The sequence below is a fragment of the Struthio camelus genome, chromosome 11 (genome assembly GCF_040807025.1).
Source record: "Struthio camelus isolate bStrCam1 chromosome 11, bStrCam1.hap1, whole genome shotgun sequence".
Taxonomy (NCBI): Eukaryota; Metazoa; Chordata; class Aves; order Struthioniformes; family Struthionidae; genus Struthio; species Struthio camelus.
The window spans coordinates 8,471,740-8,491,850 of NC_090952.1; the positions used below are offsets into that span (position 1 = coordinate 8,471,740).

At 46.4% G+C, this 20,111-nt stretch overlaps 1 protein-coding gene across 10 annotated transcripts in view; it reads right to left on the bottom strand.

Annotated features, from left to right (window-relative positions):
• Positions 1–20,111, bottom strand: part of PAK3 (p21 (RAC1) activated kinase 3) — a 273,715-nt gene that overhangs the window by 6,119 nt on the left and 247,485 nt on the right. For all 10 annotated transcript variants that reach the window (XM_068956931.1, XM_068956936.1, XM_068956934.1 and 7 more), the window contains 7 exons: positions 16,733–16,796; positions 10,706–10,754; positions 8,097–8,209; positions 7,098–7,215; positions 6,192–6,291; positions 5,565–5,761; positions 582–719 (listed from right to left, as the gene is read on the bottom strand). In XM_068956931.1, the coding sequence (XP_068813032.1) occupies positions 582–719; positions 5,565–5,761; positions 6,192–6,291; positions 7,098–7,215; positions 8,097–8,209; positions 10,706–10,754; positions 16,733–16,796 (779 nt within the window). The remainder of the gene's footprint in view (positions 1–581; positions 720–5,564; positions 5,762–6,191; positions 6,292–7,097; positions 7,216–8,096; positions 8,210–10,705; positions 10,755–16,732; positions 16,797–20,111) is intronic.

The following is a 20,111-nucleotide window of genomic DNA, read 5'->3' on the forward strand; positions in this document are numbered from 1 at the left end:
GCTGTCCCCTGCCCGTCTTGTGCAGGGTGACACCTTCGCAGCAGGGCGAGCCGGTGGCATGTGCCGCAACTCCCCAGCTACCGCAGTTTGCGCCTGCCACTAAACCTGGCAATAAGCCAGTACGGGTTCTCCTTTGCTCCGCCGTGCCAGGCAGCAAACGGAGCCGCTGCTAGTCCCACTCGCCTGCCCCGGTTTCGGTGGCAGAAACTTCGGAGTGGGGCAGGACGGGCGAGCTGGGGCGACCCCTCTTCCAGTCCCTCGATGCTTGTAGCCTCCCCAAACCGCTTCTCCCCACAGCCCAAACTCGTCTCCGTTGCGCTGGCCCATTTCATTGGGTTCCTCCCGCTTATAATCTCTGTGTACAGAAGTGACCAACCCCATGTCAGGCCTCTGCACCTGCTGCCACTCCAGTTCAGCTATTTTGCCACCAAGTAAAACTGAGTAAAAACCAAAATTCTTATATTTAGTTTGAAAAGCACCAAGACTGGAGACTAATATAAGGGGATGAATCCGTCGCCTGCACGTTTAACCACTGAGAGCGCCGTGACATACAACAGTGTCGTCACTCGCAGCCGTTTTACCTGCAGCAGCTCCTTGGCAGAGCCTCGCCGGTCCACGTCCATCTCCAGGCAGCGGTTCAGGAAGTCGCGGAAGACGGCGGAGAGCCGCTCCGGGTTCTGCAGCTCCGGCGTCCCGTTGGTGGCTATCAGATACAACGCCTAGGGAAGACGGAAACACCAGGCTCCACCTGTGGCTTGCGGCCGCTCGAGCGCTCAGCCAGACCCTGTTTTTTTAAGATCAGTTCTCCGCTGGCAATTTTTTCCCTGACAGAGGGATAGAAACAATTTTTCTATCCTGACAAAAAGCCTCATCTAGACACAGCTATTCCAACATCAAAATGATTTTGCCTTGATAGCTGATTTCATTGCCTGACCTAGTTAATATGAGCTACACCAGCAAAAGCACATTTTGCTTCTATAAGTATTGACACTAGCTTTACAGGCTATTTTAAGGGGTGAATTAGGCCTAACTATAGTGTTTCAAAGGATTATTATATAAACTGCATCTCTGCAGGGCTCACTGGTCCCTAAAGCACTGCACTTCCATAAAACAGAGAAAGGTAGTCAAATTTTTTACTCCCTTCTTGATAAAAATGGTAACTGGATAGAAAAAGTGAAATCCACGAGCTTCTGCCTTGGATAAAGAAACAGAAACATTCAGAACTTCATTTGCAACCCAGACACACAAGTCACATGCACTGTTATATTAGGAGGAAAATGGATAATTGGGCAGACAGGAGCCACCTGGAGCTCTGTTTTCCAGCAGTCTCCAAATTCCAGATTAGCTTTGTTTATGTGGTAAAAGAAAAAACTTTTAATGGCTTAATTAGAAAAATGAGTAATTCCATCCCTATGGTAACCCTATGCTAATTTTCATATTCAAGTAAATACGTTTAATGATGTCCTCATCCCAGAAACTGCCAGGGAAGGACTGTGAGGTTCTGGCAGCTGCGTTTCTGAAAGCTCCTGCACGGTGACATGCGGAAAGTGGCTTGGGGCTACGAAAGAAATACGTTAGCTGGTATTTCAGCAAAACGGATAAGAAGCAGAATAGATTATGTTGACTTTAAACTATGATCTTCATGTTTGACGCTAGCTTTCCATTGAGAAGAATGAGGTAGCTTCACCTCTCAAAGCCAAGCTGGAAAGATAATGTTACATGTGTTTCATGTTTTCAGGGTCATCTTAACAGACAGCAGAGTGAGGAACAATTAAAAAAAAAAAAGCAAAGCATAACCTGAGCTCGGGGAGCGTTACGCTGTGCTAAGGGCCGAGTTTTTTGCGAATTCCCTTCCGTGACTTGCATGAACGTCCACCTGCCCTGCTGAACACACAGTCCGTCTCCGCACACAGTCCCGGCCAAACACCTCAAAACCCCACCCTTTTTACTCCTCAATAGCATCCAGCCTAAGCTGAGCTTAAGTTTCCTAGTCTACGGCAAGGAAGCTCATTTCTAGGTGTCTGAGAGCGTTCATGCAGCTTAGCAAGTCTTCCTGATACTCTTTGTCAGCTCTTCATTATAATGCAATTTTGCAAAACGTGGCTTGAACATTATCAGACGTCGTTCACTTGTAACTGAGGTCTAACACGCCGAGAAGCTGGGGAGAAGTTAATTCTGCTATTGCAAGATGTTATTAGAAACTTACGACAAACATTTTGAACTATTTTACCTTTAACTTGCAGAATACGTCTAAAATATACACTACTATTAATAAGAATAGGCCCAGGAATCTTCCATAAAAAATGTCTGCCACGGTAATAACAGCTCTGCAGTACCAGCATTCAAGCAGACCATGACCCAGTCGACTCTGTCATCCTCTTAAATACAGAGGGAGATTTTCCAAGCCTAAAATGGCAAATGAACTATTCTAAAATAAAAACAATAAAAGTAAGTTTCTTTACTTTTAGCACAACACAAACTTTACAAAGTCAATCTTATCCTGTCCATCTGCAGCTGACCTCAGCAACCGGGCACAGTGGGGAGCTGAAGAGCCTCTTTTCACCGTGTTTAGCTCGTGGTGTCTGAGGCACGTCAGCTCTCCTGACGTAAAGGGAAATGGCACTGACATCGTCCTCGAAAATTTGTATTCCAGCTACATTCACCTGATTGTGAAACAGGAGTGCCCGGTCAGATGAAGCTCCTTTATTTGCTCATTTCTTCACAACATAGGAGTCATGAGGAAGAGTCATCTTTTGCTAGGAATTGCACCTTTTAAATATTTCTACAGCAAGAGAAAAAGGTTTATGGGAAGCTGAAGTACCTTCTTCTTATGTATCTTTTGGTTTCCTATGATGCAGCCGGCAAGGAAAAACATCCAGTACAAAGGAAAAGAGTGTTTGCAGTAGCTGCAAAGGGGCAATAAGCTCATTAATTTATTTAACATACCCAGAAAATAGAAAGGACGCAGCACATAATTATAGCTGCAGTCTGTGAAAATGATATCCCAGAGTTATCCAGGCCACCCCGACACACGACAGGAACAACATACGGACAATTTAGAAGCCCGAAACCACAGAGGGTCCACAGCGTTTGGAAACTATGTTGCAGTGCAGTTTGTATGAAAATTGATGCACTGTAGTTAACAGATGAAAAAGGAAACAGAAATGTGTTTTGTTTTGTTTTGTTTTGCTTTTTACACTGAGAAACTGAGGAGGTCCAACCTGCATTTCAAAGGATATTGACTGCACCAGTGGTTGTCCCTCAGGGCCTAGGCCTATGCCTTATGGAAGGAAATCGCAGTGAGAGAAGGTGAATACCATCGTAGGAGTATGCAAGGACTCTCTCCTGGCTGGAAAACGGTTCCTGCCTCCCAGATTGCCTGAGAGTACTGCAAAGGCCAGAAGGAACCGAGCAACATGCAATGCGTTCCAGCTCCACGGCTGGAAAACAACAAATGCATCTATACATTAAGACTGCTATTAACTCTATGATTAATGATCCTTTAATGCCTTTATAATTTATTTATACATTTAAATTAGTGCTGGTAACTGAAGCACCTGGGTGCCTTACATTATTAAAACAATCATTCATAAAAGTAAACTAGCAGCCTTTTGCTTTCAAGCTCTGCAGAATTCCCCGAATGCAGGCAAAATGCGACTATTAAACCCAACAATTACCATGGTCTATCAGCTAAAAAAGTTTGCTGTAAAAGCAGGCCTTGCCTTTAAGCTCTGCTGTCTGGAGACAGCTGAGACCTTTCCTTGGAGCCTCTGACTGATTGCACACACAACAGCAGACAAGGATCCTGTCCCCATTGGGGCTGATTTACCTTAATAAAACTAGCTGATACCTGGGGTGCTTCAGGCAGTGCTTCGCAAGCTGCTCATTGTTCCTAGCCCAGGGGCAACAACCTCTGCAAAGGAGGCAAGAAGGCTACCGCAGATGCTACCAGCTTCAGATGTCTTGTTTTTATCTGGTGCGGTTTCACTCAGACCCCTTGAAGATACCTTGAAGCTGTGAGTGTTCGAGTCGGTCTCAACTCTAGCAGGAGGTGAGGCATGTACAGAGAAAAAGAGCATCTCTCCAAATTAATCTGGGCAGGGGTGGGAATAACTGAATGTGAATGTAGCCAGAGATAGAAATACTTTGCGATAAGAAAAGATAAGAAAATCTTTGCAGGACTTGACCTGAAGCTTCTAGATGACCCTTAACCAATGTTTGAGATTAAGGGAGCAGGACTTTTCAGCATCCAGACCAGTAATTCTATTTCTGTTCTTTGGTTTTTGGTGCCTAATACAAGGAAAATACGTTTTTTGCAAGCACCCCCCAAGGGAGCAGTTGGAATAAGGGATCCTCTCTTTGCAGGAAACTAAAGCAAAACTGGTGACGTGCAGCAGTTGCTGCTGGTAAAACTGGGCTGCCGTGACACAGGCCTGCTGCCACCCTGCCCAGCTGTGGAGTGCTCTGCTAAGTCCAGCATCTACTTGAATCCAAACCCATGTCCCTCTTAACTCCCCTCGCATGGTGGCACAGCGCACACCACCCCATCTGTGTGCGCAGGAACCAAAAATCCCAGGCACCTGCCAAACCAAAAGGGGGCTTCCGAGAAGACCCAGCAACCTTTTTCAAAAAGAGAAGGCAGAAGTTTACGTAAAGCCCTGTCATATTCCTTTCCTAAATAGCACGGCCAAGGAGGTATTTTCTGACCGTGCTGTTGTCTGTTCTTCAAGAGGCTTCAGCTCTCGGGTCTGCAGTAAGCAGGCTGCGTACCAGCCTAGGGGGCCCAGCCTTACCACTATGAGAAAAGCTAAAGGTAATGCTGTATTTTAACTGTAGCCTTACCAAAAAGTATATATGTATTTCCATCCGTAGGTACAAAATTAATTTCCTCATAGATTCCTGCAGCCTATCAGGAATTAACTGTGAAGCCTTTAACTGGTTGTTTCGGCCATCAGTCATGAGTTTTTACCTTGGTATACATTCCTCCACGAATACACAGTCATTTGGTGTAAGAACTGATCATTTCATTTTAAGCACTTAGTATAACAAGGAAAACTTCAAAACATTAAAAATGCATCAGTTTACTACCTGTTTAGCACAGGTATCTCTGCTAAAATGTAATTTTAGGAATATTTTGGTAATAAATAACTACGGCATTACTATAACCCAAGGATACTTCCCAAAAGGACAAGATAACAGATCAACACTGATTTGAGTCTGAAAATACATTTTTCCCTGCAGATAAGTTTAAAATTCATCAACTGGAGAAACTTGCCACTGAAATATTCCTGTCATCAGAGATACTGCTGAAAGAGACTTCCAAAACTGCCCGAGAGAGAAATTTTAAGCATCGCTGAAGGCAAAAATGACACACTTCTGACTTAGCTCCATGCCACTTCTCTTTTGAGGGTCTCCCATTTATGCCCCTAAAGCTACAGTATATGCTGATATGCGGCAACGGCATTTTTAGAAACAGTCCTTCCTACAACTAGTGACGAGGATTTTGTCTCTAAACATGGGCCAGATTAAAAAGACAGTGGTATCTCATTCTATTTGCACCTTACCCTGAGAGGATTTTCATTAAGGTAAGGAGGTTCTCCTTCCACCATTTCTATTGCCATGATCCCGAGTGACCAGATGTCAACTTTGGGGCCGTACGCTTTTCTCGTCACCACTTCTGGTGCCATCCAGTAAGGAGTCCCCACCATTGTGCTCCGTTTACTCTGTTCAGGCGTGATCTGAGCGCAGAACCCAAAATCAGCTGCGGAGAAAACAAGCGTCATCGAAGCCAGCTTGAAGTATGAAACCAAGCAATAGCAACCCCTCACTTTATGCCCAAGAGCGCAGTGTGGAATCTAACTGGAAAAGCGGCCACACTCTCTTTAGTTGATGGTGTAAACAAGTAAATATTGAACTAGCCACTTAAAAAAAAATAAAAAGTTTCATGCAGCAAATGCTTCACTTGAAGCTTTAAATCGTTAACTGTGGTCTCCGGGAGAGACACAAGCAAGTAAAAGCCAGTCTTTATAGCTTTTTCTTTTCTCTACCTCTTCGTGTACTGGAATTGCACACTTGGCTTGCAGCAGTGGTCAGGGCACTATGACACGCACCACTTTTGGGTACTGGCAGTCAGTGAGAAGCAGCCCCACAGCCCGTCCTGTGAACACTGCTGCCTGCCCAAGGATACCTACTCAATTTGACAGATCCATCCATCCCGAGAAGGATGTTGTCGCTCTTGATGTCTCTGTGGATCACTTGGTTTGAATGCAGGAAATCCAGCGCTTGCAGGCACTGATACAGAAAAAAGGAACACACCGGTAAAAAATTAACGGCCTGATGTCATCACACGAGAAGGGATGTCTCTAAAAGATTTAATTTCTAGATGAATTGTGAGTAAAGGCAAAAACTGTGCTGTCAAGAGGAATAGCTCACCGCTGCAACACTATTAGAATAATAACTTTCTAAATGAAGGCGCATTAGCTTTTGAATGAGAAATGTCAATTATTGTTACAGACTATCCTCTGAAAGCACAGACAGAATGACTGCAGCTACAATGAATTTGCTACCTCTGTCCATATGACAAACTACTATTTGCCAAAAAAGAAGAAAACTCGCTTCCTTCATTATGAAGTGGATCACTTTTGGGTGGAAGGTTTATGACAAAGACTTTATTGTTAGGCTCTAGAGTAAATTTGGAAATAGCATTTTAGTCATTTTTCAGAAGCAAACGACATTTTGGGTGGAATGCTATCCTTTTAAGCAGAAGACTGTGACAAATGAACCTCTATTTTTTGTTGCTATTATTTTAAAATTCTGCTACAAGCATGCTTGCTTTTACAGGCAAGGAATAACATACAGACATGCCCCAAGCAAATGTTTAAAGAGGCAAATTTGAGCATAATAAAACTCAAAGAAAAGAGCAAGTATAATAGAGTACACTAACAGAGCACAGTAAGTGCAGTGATACAGGCAGGCAATTTGTATTAAAAAAGCAACACAGAAATGAAGATCTGAATATGAAATCACTCATACTCTTGCCACCTGTTTACCAGTCCTATACTATCTGTGTGATCACAAGCACACACAGCATCGCTTACCTCCCTGCAGACAGCTGCTATCTGTCCTTCGTCCATACAGGTCTCTGTAACAACGTCAGTTAAAGAGCCTCCTGCCAAGTATTCCATAACTACCCAAAGTTCATCGCCCACCAGGTAGCTGGAACAAGAAAACAGCGACAGAGACGAAAGTGCAGGGCTAAGTTATCTTGTGACAAAGACCACGCTTGATTTTTGCTTTCTGATCATTTTTAAATGAAGACAGCGTAAAGCGAACAGACGTGCCTTCTAGGCTGTACAGTCCTTAGAAAGAATCTGGGCAGTGCAAACGAGACAGGCGTTATGAGTGAAACGCAGAGATGTTATGTGGCAAGCAAGTGAAAAACGCAGTTTAGCAAAGGCAAAGATAAATGTTCATAGCACATCATCTCATTCAGCATCTTAACATACACAGAAATGCCACGATTAACTCCAGGAACATGAGGACAAAGCTTTCATAACTGTCCAGGGCGGGAAGGGTGGGCACCACTGAGGGCAGAAATTGGTCAACAGTTTGAAAAATCTTACACGAAGTGCATTCACAAAAACAAAAAACAATTTAAAAACTGAAAAATTATTTGTGTCTGGAAACAAGAACCCTGTCCTCCTGGCATCCACAGCAGTGGAAAATAATGGGAATATTCCAAGGGAAATAATTTCTATGAGGATTTATCAGCATTTATCATAATACACAGAAAACATGTCCAACTAAAAAATTTTGGAGCTAGCGGAGTCACAAGCAGTTGTTAGTAAGATATGGCCGATCCAGATTTTCAAAAACAGTCTTTGAACTGCACACGCAAGAAAAATTAATGCAGATGAAGAGCAATCTCCTCCAATATATGTATGTGCATGAATACATATATATGTATATACATATATGCATATATCAAAAATAAACAGGTCATCTTTCTGCCAGAGACCAAAGGCTCACGATCCTCCTGAACCTTTGGCCTGCAGTGTGTAAATTAACTTTCAAATGATAACACCAGCACTACTTACCTGTCTAAATAGTTAACAATATTGGGGTTCTTATTTTCCCTCATGACCAGGATTTCATTAATAATTAATTCCTTTTTGGGCTGTTGTTGGAGATTCATTTGCTTTATGGCCACCTAGAATGACATTGAAAATTACTACCTCGAACAGCCTGAACCGCCCCAGATCAGCACGAACACGGAGTAAGGGTTTTGGGAAGGACGTATCAGAGCTGTGCCAGACTGCTGCGCTTCTAGGCATCAGAGCTCAGTAACTGACATTACAACAACCTTATTTTTCTGTTTGTGTGGGTGCCAGTTACAGGATACAGGGCCATATACATCCTGCCTTGTAAAATACGTAAAAACGGTCTTTAAAATAATCAACCAGAAATCTCTAACAACGCTCTGCGTACCTACATTCTTCCAAAACGGCCTCAGTTTATTACCACAGTCGTTATTCAATCATGTTTTGCAAGCAGGAAATGATTTTGTTACCGTGAAAAAATATAAAACCGGCTGGTAACACATCAGCAATTACATGACTTTGATGACTATTTCAGCAGCTGCTCCTATTCTTGACTCGGTGACCTAACTGAAAGAAAAGGCGCACGCACATCAGGCACAAAAAGCTGGGCGACAGGGTTCGCAGTTACGTGCAGTCTTGGAACTTCCTAACTTTCTGCATTTTGATTTTGCAACTCTAATAACGTTCTTTTAACATAGTTTGTAGTTGCAATGATTTCCTGCGTTAACAAATGATCCATTCTGGGGTATTTTATGGGCACGGGTGAGGGTGCCCAGGGTGAGGGCAGGGTGTGGGGCTCGCAGGTCGAGAGCAGTTATGAAGCGTCCTCCTGCACAGAGCAGCGCCGGGGCTGGATGAGACCCTGCCGGCAAGACTCAGATATACTTGCGGACAGTCAGAAATGGTAAGTCAGAAATCTTAAGTTGCACACCCAAGCAGCAAAAGGCCTCTCTAACACATCAGCTTGTCTATTTGTTATTAACATGATTGTTTTTGCCCTGTAACATCGTACTCATCTCGCCTCTACCTCCTCCTGGCTCCTCAGCCCAGTCCCGGCCAGCCGTGGTCTCCTTCATCACCTCAGCGCCCATCCCTGGCCCCTGCAGCTCCTGCACAGGCAGTTATTTTCCCCAATAAATTCAACATTGTCCCCAATAGCCTCAGCATCCTTCCCATCCCGCAGCCTCCGAGGCACGCGGCCCCTTGGCCATCTAAAGCCCGCCCCTTGCTCCCTCCACGAACTTCCCCGCTGTCTAGTCCTGCTCTTGACGTGGCCCAAGAGAGACCGCCCCTGCGCTCTCATCTCTGCTGTCCCGCCAGAGTTTCGGGTAGGATTTGTGTATCGTTTTCAAAAACTCTGGCTTGAGAAAGGAGTGAATGTTAAGAAGCTGTGGCAAATCAACCATAACTGGGACTGTCAGAGGTAACACTGTTTTCCTTCAAGATTTGTTCCTCATCCCCAGGTGCCTGTTTCATTTCGACGGGGTATTGCGAGGGTTAGGCTGACATCACCGCGTAGCATCATGCGCTGTCCCTGACACCGGACCTCAATGCGCCTGTATCTTTTCAGAGAGATCTTTGCCCTTGTTCTGAGTCATCGCACTTTTCAGTGTCTGTGTCGATCCGCTTCAACAAGACTAAAGCACAAAATTACTTCCGAAACATGATTGTTCTCAACTAGTACTTATACTATACTTTGAAGATGAAACACACTATGGAAGAAAACGCTAAAAATAGTATTACTATCCTGAATCAGTGATTAAGATTAATTGGGCCTGAATGACGGCAGCCTCCATCAGCTAGTTGCTGCATTAGTATGCTCAGTAGCTGGGACAGAGGTGGTGCGTGCTTCCCTCCTTGCGCTCCTTGCAGCAATTCTTCGGAGGGATGAAGTCTGTCCAACAACAATCAACGTAACGCAGCCGCTCATTCCTCACACCAGTGAGGGAAACTGCGACAAGCCCTGGGTTTCTCCCGAGGCCTGTAGTTATGACAGTCTTTAGATTCGACAATTTGTATTGCTAATCAGCCTAGGCACAGACAGTTTTAGTGCTGTGAATTTACAGAGTTAAATTATACTCAACAAACATGCTCTGTAAGAGCATAACTTTATCCGTACTGGGGAACAGCAGATACGACAATTTCTAAACCAATACCTTTACACTGGCAATAACAATTATATAGTCTTTATCCGGCCTGAAAGCTTGCTGAGATTTATTTACAGATCTCTCTCCACTAAAACACACATTCAGGGACGACATCACGGGGCAGCGGGCTGTGGAGGGCACAGGCCCGTTCTGGGGAAAGCGTAGGTCGAAGAAATGCTGCTCTTACAATTGGCCATAAAAGAAAGCCCGCTGCCACCGCTGGCGTTCGGCGGCTGAGGCACAGAGCCGCGTTGCCCTTAGCGAGCTTTCACCGGAAAGCCGAAGGTAGCAGATGATGCGTTTTGCAGGCTGCTGCTAGCCCATGCTTAGCAAGAGCTGCCTTTGCGCTAAACATCTGCTGGCGACCCAGGATCCCGTCCACGGCTAGAGCGGGGGGATTTTGTATTCCGTGTGAATACAAAATCTGAGCGCAAAACGTGCAGGGCTGCTGGCACTTACCTCCTGTCCGGTGGCGATGTCTATTGCTGTATATACTGTACCCGATGCCCTAGAAAAAAAAAACAGCAGCCAAGAAATGAGAAGCAGCCTAGTACCTTTGGGCGAAAGCCTAGTCTCTGCTGTCCCTGGGCTTCTGAGGGCGCTCGGGGGCGCAGCCCGTCCCCAGCCAGCCGCGCACGAGGTCCCCGGCCCTCCGCCGCCCGCAGAGCCCAAGAGAAAACCCTCATGCCCAACGCAGACAGAGAGGGCTCACGCAGATCCCACGCGTGCGCCCGAAATTATTCTAGTTCCAAACTTAGAGCAAGGGGTGAGGAAGTTGTTTTTACCTTTTTTTTGTCCATAAAAACCTGGAAAATGTTTTTTTTTTTCCTTTTCTTCAGTTTTGCTTGTTTTTTTTCTCTCTCCAGGAAATGCAACATGTAGCCTGGCCAACCTTAGCCGAACCTTCTCAGACCTCTTATTTGGACTAGGCAAAAATTAGCCAACATCCTACAGCCATTCTGGGAATCCCAAATACACATAACAGGCCTTTGAAGGAAGAAGCTAGACATGGCCTTCTCCAGAGTGCAGTTCTCCAACTATCCTGACAGGTCACACGTTAAGGCATCCTATGATGTTTCACGACAAAACCGAGACTGACTCAAAACAAACAAGAAGCCTCGGGTTCCTCCGCGTGGCAAGAGCCGCTCGGCAGCAGCTTGCTTTCGGTGCCTCGGACGTGCGAAGGGCTCCTCAGGGCATCTGTGCTTGCTTTCTGTGGCAGCTGGGGGTTGCATGGTAGGGCCACCAGAAAAAAAAAAAAAAAAGCAACACTCACAGGCAGACTCGACAGCGCGGGGTTTCGCCTGCCGCCCGCCGCTCTTTGGAAGAGGTTTCTTCCCTGCAGTGCTGCAAAGGGCTGGAAAGGCAACGCCCAGCGGAAATCCTTTCGGCTTTAAAAGCAAGGGACCCCCGTAGGCTTGTTAACCTGATTGGGGTTTTTCTTGCTGAAGAAAACCACAGGTTTATGCTGCCATCATCTAAGGCGCGGGAATAATGAGCCCCTGGGAAACAGAGAGCCGGGGCGGGAATTGGGGAAAGCAGGAACGCTCATCTAGCAAGCGCTCCACGGAGCGAAAATACCAACATCGGTTCGTTCGCTCAGTTTTACACGATCACCCTGTTTGTTTCTGTTTACCTGCAGGCTGAAATATTTCCACAGCATTTTAATTCAACAGGCACCAGAGACCGTGTGCCTGTGCGGAGAACAATGTTATCATTGGGCACGCTATGTATTCTTTTAATATAAATGCAAATGCATTTTCCTATGACTAATTGTTGAGATTAATCCAATTTGCTCTCATAAAAAGCCAACATCATTTATTCAGAGTCGCTAACATGTGCTGTACCTCCTGAGCAAAGTCCTGTCAGGGTTTATTTAAAAACAGCTACTTAAATTAGGACGCTTTTCGGTATGCTCTGGGCCATCTGTGAAGAGTTTAGATAAAGGTGAGCAATTTAAGTAAAGCTGCGAATTAATTGCAAGGGCTCTGTGATTCTGCAGTAGGGACTTTTATTTCTAAGCAGCTATAATTTCTGATCTGTATCTAACTTCTAAACTCTTCTGTAATATCTTGGTTTTAACGCAGTTAGGCAAGTACCAGAGCCTGCAATTAGATCTGTGTCACCGTGATGCAGTGCAGTACAAGTTAAAAAAAAAAAAAAAAAGGCTGAACCCAGGCTGCTCTTGTCTCCATACTGATTTATCTTTCTAGCAGGAGCTAAGCACTGCTTGAGCCAGCACAGGCTCTTTATCAAGCGCTAGTTAACTAAGTTTCCTCCAGGGTCAGCAGCACTTTCGGTCCTAAACTGGAGCCAAATTACAAACAAGAGACTCAGCACTCAGGCTGACCTGTTCTTCGGCCCCGACCCGCTGACTCCTGGTCGCTGCTAAGTAGCCGTGTAACCATCACACTGTTTATTAACTTCACCCACCGGATGGAGCAATGAGGTGTCACTGCCTGGACAATTCGCTTTCCGTGAGTATAAAGTCACTCTCTAACTTCCCTTCTCTTAGCAGCCTCGACTCCGGTCCACCTTCCCGTCGGGCGCTAGCCCCAGCCACGTGGCCCTTCGGTGGACCGGCACGCAGCACCCGCTGGCCGCGCCGGTACCCGCGGCTGGACGCTGAGCTATGTGCATGGACCTGGGACATCTTGACAGTCAAACAAGACTTCCAGGGCAGCTGCAAAATTAAGCTGCTGCCCTAGCCACACGTCGGAAAAAAATGAAGCGGTTGTTTGTACACGCTTTTTTCCCTTAAGCGCCAGACTGTGCAGCAGTTTGTTAGACTTCCTACTTTTTAGCAGCGATGCGATAGAAAAGTCCCCCCCCCCCAAGCACCACGTAGGGGTAGCGTGGACCGTTTCTCATGGCAATTTGAACCCTTCAGGCCATGCAAGCGGGCAGGATTTCTCAGCAGAGCTGGTTCTCTCTGGAGGCTGAGAAAGGCCCTGCACATCGCGCTGCTGAGCACCTACGAAACCCAGCCAGAACCAAGTCTTGTACTGGTTTTCTGTCCGTGAAATCACAAAGCTTAGGGCCAAGGACTCTCCTGAGGAACTCTCTGCCGTTCTTAGCAGGTGATTTGACAGCCAACAGCGGCCTCTACGACGTGCCTTTTGCAGTCCTCCTAGCACAGACTACGAAGGCCTCCTGCAGTCACACTCACTCATAACATCTTCTCATAAGGGGTAAATTAGGGCTCCTAAATCTCACATTTCCCAGATTGGGAATTTTTGGAAACTTCTGAGCTTTGCAACCTTACTGCACTGCTTCATATCTCACACCAGTTAATGAGACACCAAAGATGTTTCTGACTTTTTTCAACCTTGTTCTGTGCAGGAATTCCCAGTAATTCTTATTCGATCAGCTCTTCTTTACCTATCCACATTTTGAAACCAAGTACTTGCCATGACCGGACGTTATTTTCTTATTAGCACTACTGAAGGGCAGTATTTGTTACCGAGGGTGACAGATATTAGACACATACTGGCACTATCTCTATCCCGGAGGTAAAGGTCTGGGCAGGGACTCTCTTTCGGCTCTATCCCCGCTCGCCACTTGCACCCGCCGCCCTGTGAAGTGCTAAAGGCAAAGAACACCCCTCGCGGGCAGCCTGTCACACGCGTAAGCAATTCTTCCATGCTCAGCTTAAGCAGCACACTCTGTGTAACTGCAAAGTCACAACCCCAGCAGTAATAAACGGCTTTTTTCTTCACTTCCTTGTTCCTAATACTGTCTAATATGCTTGAATACTGCTCAATCCATTTGTAATTTGAAAGAAGTTTAGCCCAAATCCATAATCTTTCTAACTCTGGAGGCCTGAATTAACTCTAATAACGCGTACCTTGTAACAATAACGGTTACTAGCACCTCCCTTGCCTCCTGGAGGGACGGCTGCTTTTGCAAGGATAATGCATTGTTCACGTTCCCAGTCCCGTCTCCCGTACGATTTCAGGATGATCATCAGTCCTGGCAAGCCAGTGCTGCGGTATGCAATTATCCGTGGCTGGAGTAAGGGTACTTAGAGTGGCATGCCGCATTAACGCTCATTCCTCTCCTCAGAGGACCGCACGGATGGCTCCGCCGGGCACAGGCCACGCTGCCTCTGCAGGGCGCTGCCGCCCCTCGGGGCCGCGGGAGTTTGCAGCAGGGCCACGCCGCGAAGCTGCGCGGCGCCAGCCGCTGCGGGGCGGACGCCTGCCTCGCTCTGCCCGTGCAGCCCCCGTCCCCGGCGGGAGCCCGCCGGGCTGCCCGTGGATACCCAAGCAAATCCCAGGGCCACCACCTGCTCACAGATAAAGCTGCCACCGCTATTTAGCCTCTTGTGTTTCTGCTGCCAGGGCGCCGTCTCAGAGGTCAAGAACCAGCTCTCCAACTCTGGACGCTCGGCTGAGACCCCGCGAGGAGCGTGCGCCGAGGGAGGCCTCTGCAGCCATGACGGGCCTCCAGAGGGACATGTCTACAAGAGACAGCCAAGGCCAACCAGGCACAACGAGGTACCTCACACAGGCACCTCACTCAGGTGTCTGCGGTTAGAGGGAATAAATCAGGCCTGGTTAACTAAATTCACACCTACTTTCCTGAAACAGTCAGATTATAAGTTGTGGCGCGAGGGCATGCCTTTCTGCGAACTTCCACCCCGCCATCGGCGGGGAAGATGGGTCAACAAAGACCTGCAACAGACTAGCCTTCCCCACAGCATTAAACCGAGAGCCTAAGTGGCACCATTCCTCATGGACGTCTTGTGGGATGAACTGGTCTGAAGTACATTAGTGAGTGCACTTGCTGTTTTAGCATTTGAGAGGAAAAATTATTGTAATTTAGATAATGAAAGCCAGAGCAAGTCTCACACAAAACAAAGAGCTCTGCATGTATTTGAAACCCACGTGAAGGTGTCAAACAGTCTCACGTTCAACCGTTCACTGCAATAGCAACTCAGATCCAAAAGATATCCAATACGGCATCCCCCAAGATGATTTTTGTCCACCAGGATCTGACCCCCAGCTCTGTAAGCTGACCTGCTGCATTACAGTCATGAGCTGGTTACACTGGCACGCTCACTCCTCTGCAACAAGGGTACACCATCTTCAGGCTGTACTACAAGCTGAAGGAGATCAGCTGAGAGGCTCTTTTCAGCCAGATATTAGCCACTTGCCTTTCCATCAGTTAGTGGCGCTCATTTGCACAACCTCACTCCTAGGAGTGTCAACACAAAAGATCGTGAGGATGAGGGCCATTTCCTCATGGTGACAGCAATAACCTGCTTCACACACATTTATTCTGAATCTCACTTCTTCAGCTAACACCCATCTTTTGAGAGACTGGCACAGCTTTAAGCGTCCACTGATATATTACAAGAACCAAAGCTTGGGGCAGAAAGCAAGCTGGAGTCTGAGAAAGAGTTATACAATGAAGGGCACACAATCATCTTCCCATGAGTGCCCTATCAAATAAAATATTTCTACTATAAAGCCTACCAGAGAAAGAGCATGAGCGTGTCTGGCCGCCTTCAGTATATATCATTTGTAGGTCAGCAACATTTTACCCTGAGTTCAAATCTGACAAAACAGTTAAGGCAGAAAAATATCTACCAACGTCAGGGAACTGCATTCTGTCATACGCTGACAGCAGCGTGATGCCGGTCTTACACAAATGGAGCTGGCCTTCCTGGGATTACAACACAGCCTAGGAAGCTTTGACTGAGCAGGGAGGCTCGGATAATATTTAAAATGCAAGTCAAATATTTAATTTTGATGTTATTTCCCTTGTTTGTGCCTCCTCATATATAAAATATCAAAACAATCCTATTTATAGTAAGTAAGTAGGGTTTCAAAATGGAATAGCTTGGCAGATGAATTTGCAGCAAACTCCTAAAACTTGCAGGATCCCAGAGTGTTCTACTATCAGGCAGAAGATTTATTTTCTCATCGAGTACTTTGTGTTTCTAAACTATCTTCATTACTGATATTTGGTGAGGTTTTTTACTGCCTATGCTAGAAAACAGAGATAATTAACCTCTAGTTTACATTTCTAAACTATGCTGTTATAATCCTGATCACTGAAATAATTTTTTAGCAAAATATTTTAAAAAAAAATGTTATTCTGAGCTGTCATTTACCTGATACCTGTCAGGTTGCTCTCTCTTTTAGAAAAGCAGACGTTTCTTCTCCTTTCTTTAATGCAGCCATATTATTCTGAGACATATAAAAGTGATTTCTTCTATTAAAATAAGCATACAAGTACTGCATACGTGAGGCACCGTAGATCTTCCAAGTGCTAGTAATTTCGGCAGACAAGGCACTGACAGCAGCAAGGTGTCTTTTTATGATTCAATTCAGTTACTACAAAAATACTGATCAATACTGAGAGCACAGGAGGATCTAAAGCCAGCATCTGAACTAACTTCCTAACTTCACACTTGCTACTAAACCAGCAAAGTATCCGCCCTGTGTTTTTTGCGTAAGTAACTATGTCTGGACTTACCCTTGGCCGATTTTTTCAAATCGAGTATATTTCTTCTTAGGGTCTCCCACGCTCACAATGCTTCCTGAAAGAAACAAAATTAAAGATGCTCACTTGAAAATGGAGATGCTACCAAAACCCCAGAAACCCCAGAAGCCACTCTGCCTGGGCTTCTGAGCCGCTTGTGTTCAGCCAGCTAATAAGACTGGCAGCTCCGTGTCTGCGGAGCTTGACAGGAAACCGAGAGCATGGAGAAACATTCACGGAAGACGGATATGAATGAAGAACAAATACCAATGCAAGGGTTTGTTGCTTAAACGTTAACAAGAGCTGGGCTAATGGAGCCTTCTTTTTTTCTTAGGAATAAATACTCTGTGATTTTACAAGGGGTTTAATACTTTCAAAGATTAAATGCAACCTGAGTTTTAGAATCAATTTTTATAAGCGGATGCGATTTAAAGAACAGGAAGAACATAAAGTGTTTCCAGGAAGGGATCTTGTCAACCTTCCAGTAGCTCACTAAAAGAATGGTTTTGCCTTTTTAAAGCAGAGCACCTGACATCATAATAATTAATTATGAGGTTTTAAGAACTATGACCCTTACAATTCACTACAAAGGCTAAGCTATGAAGAAGACCTTGCTTGTGTCATTTGAAGAACCACGCTGCTTGTCTTCAGCCTGCCTTGGATCAGCAAGCAGCAGGAGACTTGCAGTCTCCACGTGCCAATCCTCACAACCCAAAGGGACCTGTGATGGACAGCGAGAACAGCAATGCTCCTCAGGAACGACTGTTATTAAGATCACCGCACAAGTGAGATGTTGATAATCTCCTGCGCGCTCATGATGTGATGTGCAGGCCAGGCGAGATGGGGTGCTGCCATCTCCCGGTGGCTCGTCGCTGTAGCACCGGGGAAGGGACTGGCCCCTTCGGCACACAGGCCCCACACAAGGGCATGGGGCACGCCACGTCCCCAAGCGGATATGGAGCACATGGGCCACTCTGTGTTAAAATTAAAACATGCACAGCAGGGGGTTTCTTGCCCACTCAGAGGCGTAGGCAGTCTGAACGGGAAGGAAGGAAAGCAGTAAATAGGATAGTCCGTAAGAAATGAAAAGAGCCAAAATCTGATAAGCTCAAACAAATCCAAAGGAATAATTAAAACATCATATTGTTTTTTCTGGTCCAGTAGCTTCCTAGGTAAAATACAAACAACGAGGGGAAGCAAAAGCTGATGGCTTAATGGTAATGCGAATCACTTCTGAAGATTCAGCTTAGGACGCACATCACTGAAACACTCAGGGAAGATTAGCTCAGGAGAAAAAACTTCCAACACATGACCACATATTTTGTTTGAGTGATCCAGCACTATTCCCACATCGCAAAGACTAACACACACCTATTTATTCACCTGTGCTTCCAAATCAAAACTAGGTGATGTGCCACTCGCTCTAAGTAGCAACAGACACATTTCTCTCTTCTGCGCAGGCCGTTTCTCCGGAGCAGAGGGCTTTCAGCATCCAAACGGGCATCTGACGGGATACCTAGCCAGGAATCCTGCCTGCCGGCACAGCAAGAAGAGGCATCGATACCATCTGGTACGCTCCCTGCTAAAAGAGTTTCGCTGGCTACGGCAAGGTCGCTAACGGGGAGCTGCAGGGGAAGAGGTTTCCTTTGCTCGGCAGGACCCGCTCCCCTCGCCCAGCACCCTGGGAACAGCAGCCAGTGCCTGCTGCTGCCAGGAGCGTAAGAGCTTGCTGGCCGAGGATGCCAACACAGTCTCAAGCAGCCTGAAGTGATCCTGCCCTGCTGTCCCGACCTGTGAGAATTATACTATCAGTATCTTGAGTCCAAGCCAAAGACAAAACATTTTCAGGAGCTGGTTAACTTTTTGTATTTTCCTCTAGTCAAGGGATGAGAACTAGCTAGCACTGAGATGCAAATGTCATAGTTGCTGCTCAGCGGCAAAACTCTTTAAAGACAGAACGATGCTGCCTGCCAAGGGAGGATTTGCCCCAGTCAGGGAGAATGGTGCTGAAATGACGCTGGTCTCAGTCCACTTGAGCTACAGCAAGAGCCACTGCTTTCTGCCCAGCTGTCTGCGCACGGCCCATTAGTGGCTCTGAAAAGGTGCTTCAAAGTGAAAAGCAAAATATAAATAGCACCTAGGCCACACAACTGTAAATGATGGGGGTTTTTCTTCGTAATTAAGACAGCAAACAGTGGAGCCTGAGCAATTTGGAAGGAATTCTGCATCAGTATTTCAATCACAACGTCTCAGTGCTGTTACCTGCTCCAGCCAAAAGGTTTCTTGCAAGAAGAACAAAGCTGTTACTTGTGCCGTAGGAGAAGGCAGTGAGGCCTGCCTACCCATTAACCACGTCTGCAGGGAATAACGCTGCTTCACACAGGGAGCAGGGAGCCCTCTCGCACCCAAGTACTTTGCTGCAAGCAAAGCTCCGCTGCCACAGGGATGCGCCGCTCCACGCACGACCTGTTGCTCTTTACCAACAAAGTCCCGATCCGCTCCCTTCTCCTGCAAAGAGGCACTGGCCGCTGACCCAGGCTGTACCTCCGTCCCCAGCTAGTAACCCACGCAGCAAGAGCTACGCTGCCTTTTGCGCCTGCGCAGGGTCAGCGCCCACGGCAATGCTTTGCAGCCTGACTGGCACCAGAGCGGCTGAACCAACGCTGAACGCTGCTCAGCACGAGGCAGAGAACAGGACGCACCATTTCCAGCTCCGCTTCCAAATCCATAGCTAAAACGGGTTGCCTTGAAGGTGGCTGTTGCTGAGCGCCAGGAGAGTCCTGCAGCGCAATCCTCTTGGAGCAGAACAAGGACGGCTTCGCAGCCAAAGTGGGAACTCCTTGACATGCATACTGTAAGATGAAGTTTTCTTTCTATTTCACTATAAACTAATCCTTCAGCCGAGAGGAATGAGACCAGAGGAATCTGGGACTCCCTTTAAACCGAGTGAAGGCCAAGGATGTGACCAAGAGAAAGCTCATCCGGAAGGAAGCTCGCACTGCTGGGCTTCATCATCCCCAGACAGTCGGGTCCACGAGTCTTTGTAGCACTAAAGCAAACGCTGCCGTAATCTTGTGCCGGGCTGGGTAACAGTACAAAATACTGTGTTGTCAGGGTCTGGATCGGTGCTATTTTCAGCTACTTAATGGCACTGGGTAGCTATCAGGACAAATATCAGAAATTCATGGTAATTCACAGAATCACAGAATCGTTTAGGTTGGAAGGGACCTCTGGAGATCATCTAGTCCAACCTCCCTGCTCAAGCAGGCTCCTCTAGAGCATATTGCCCAGGATCACATCCAGACGGGTTTTGAATATCTCCAGGGAAGGAGACTCCACTACCCCTCTGGGCAACCTGCTCCAATGCTCTGTC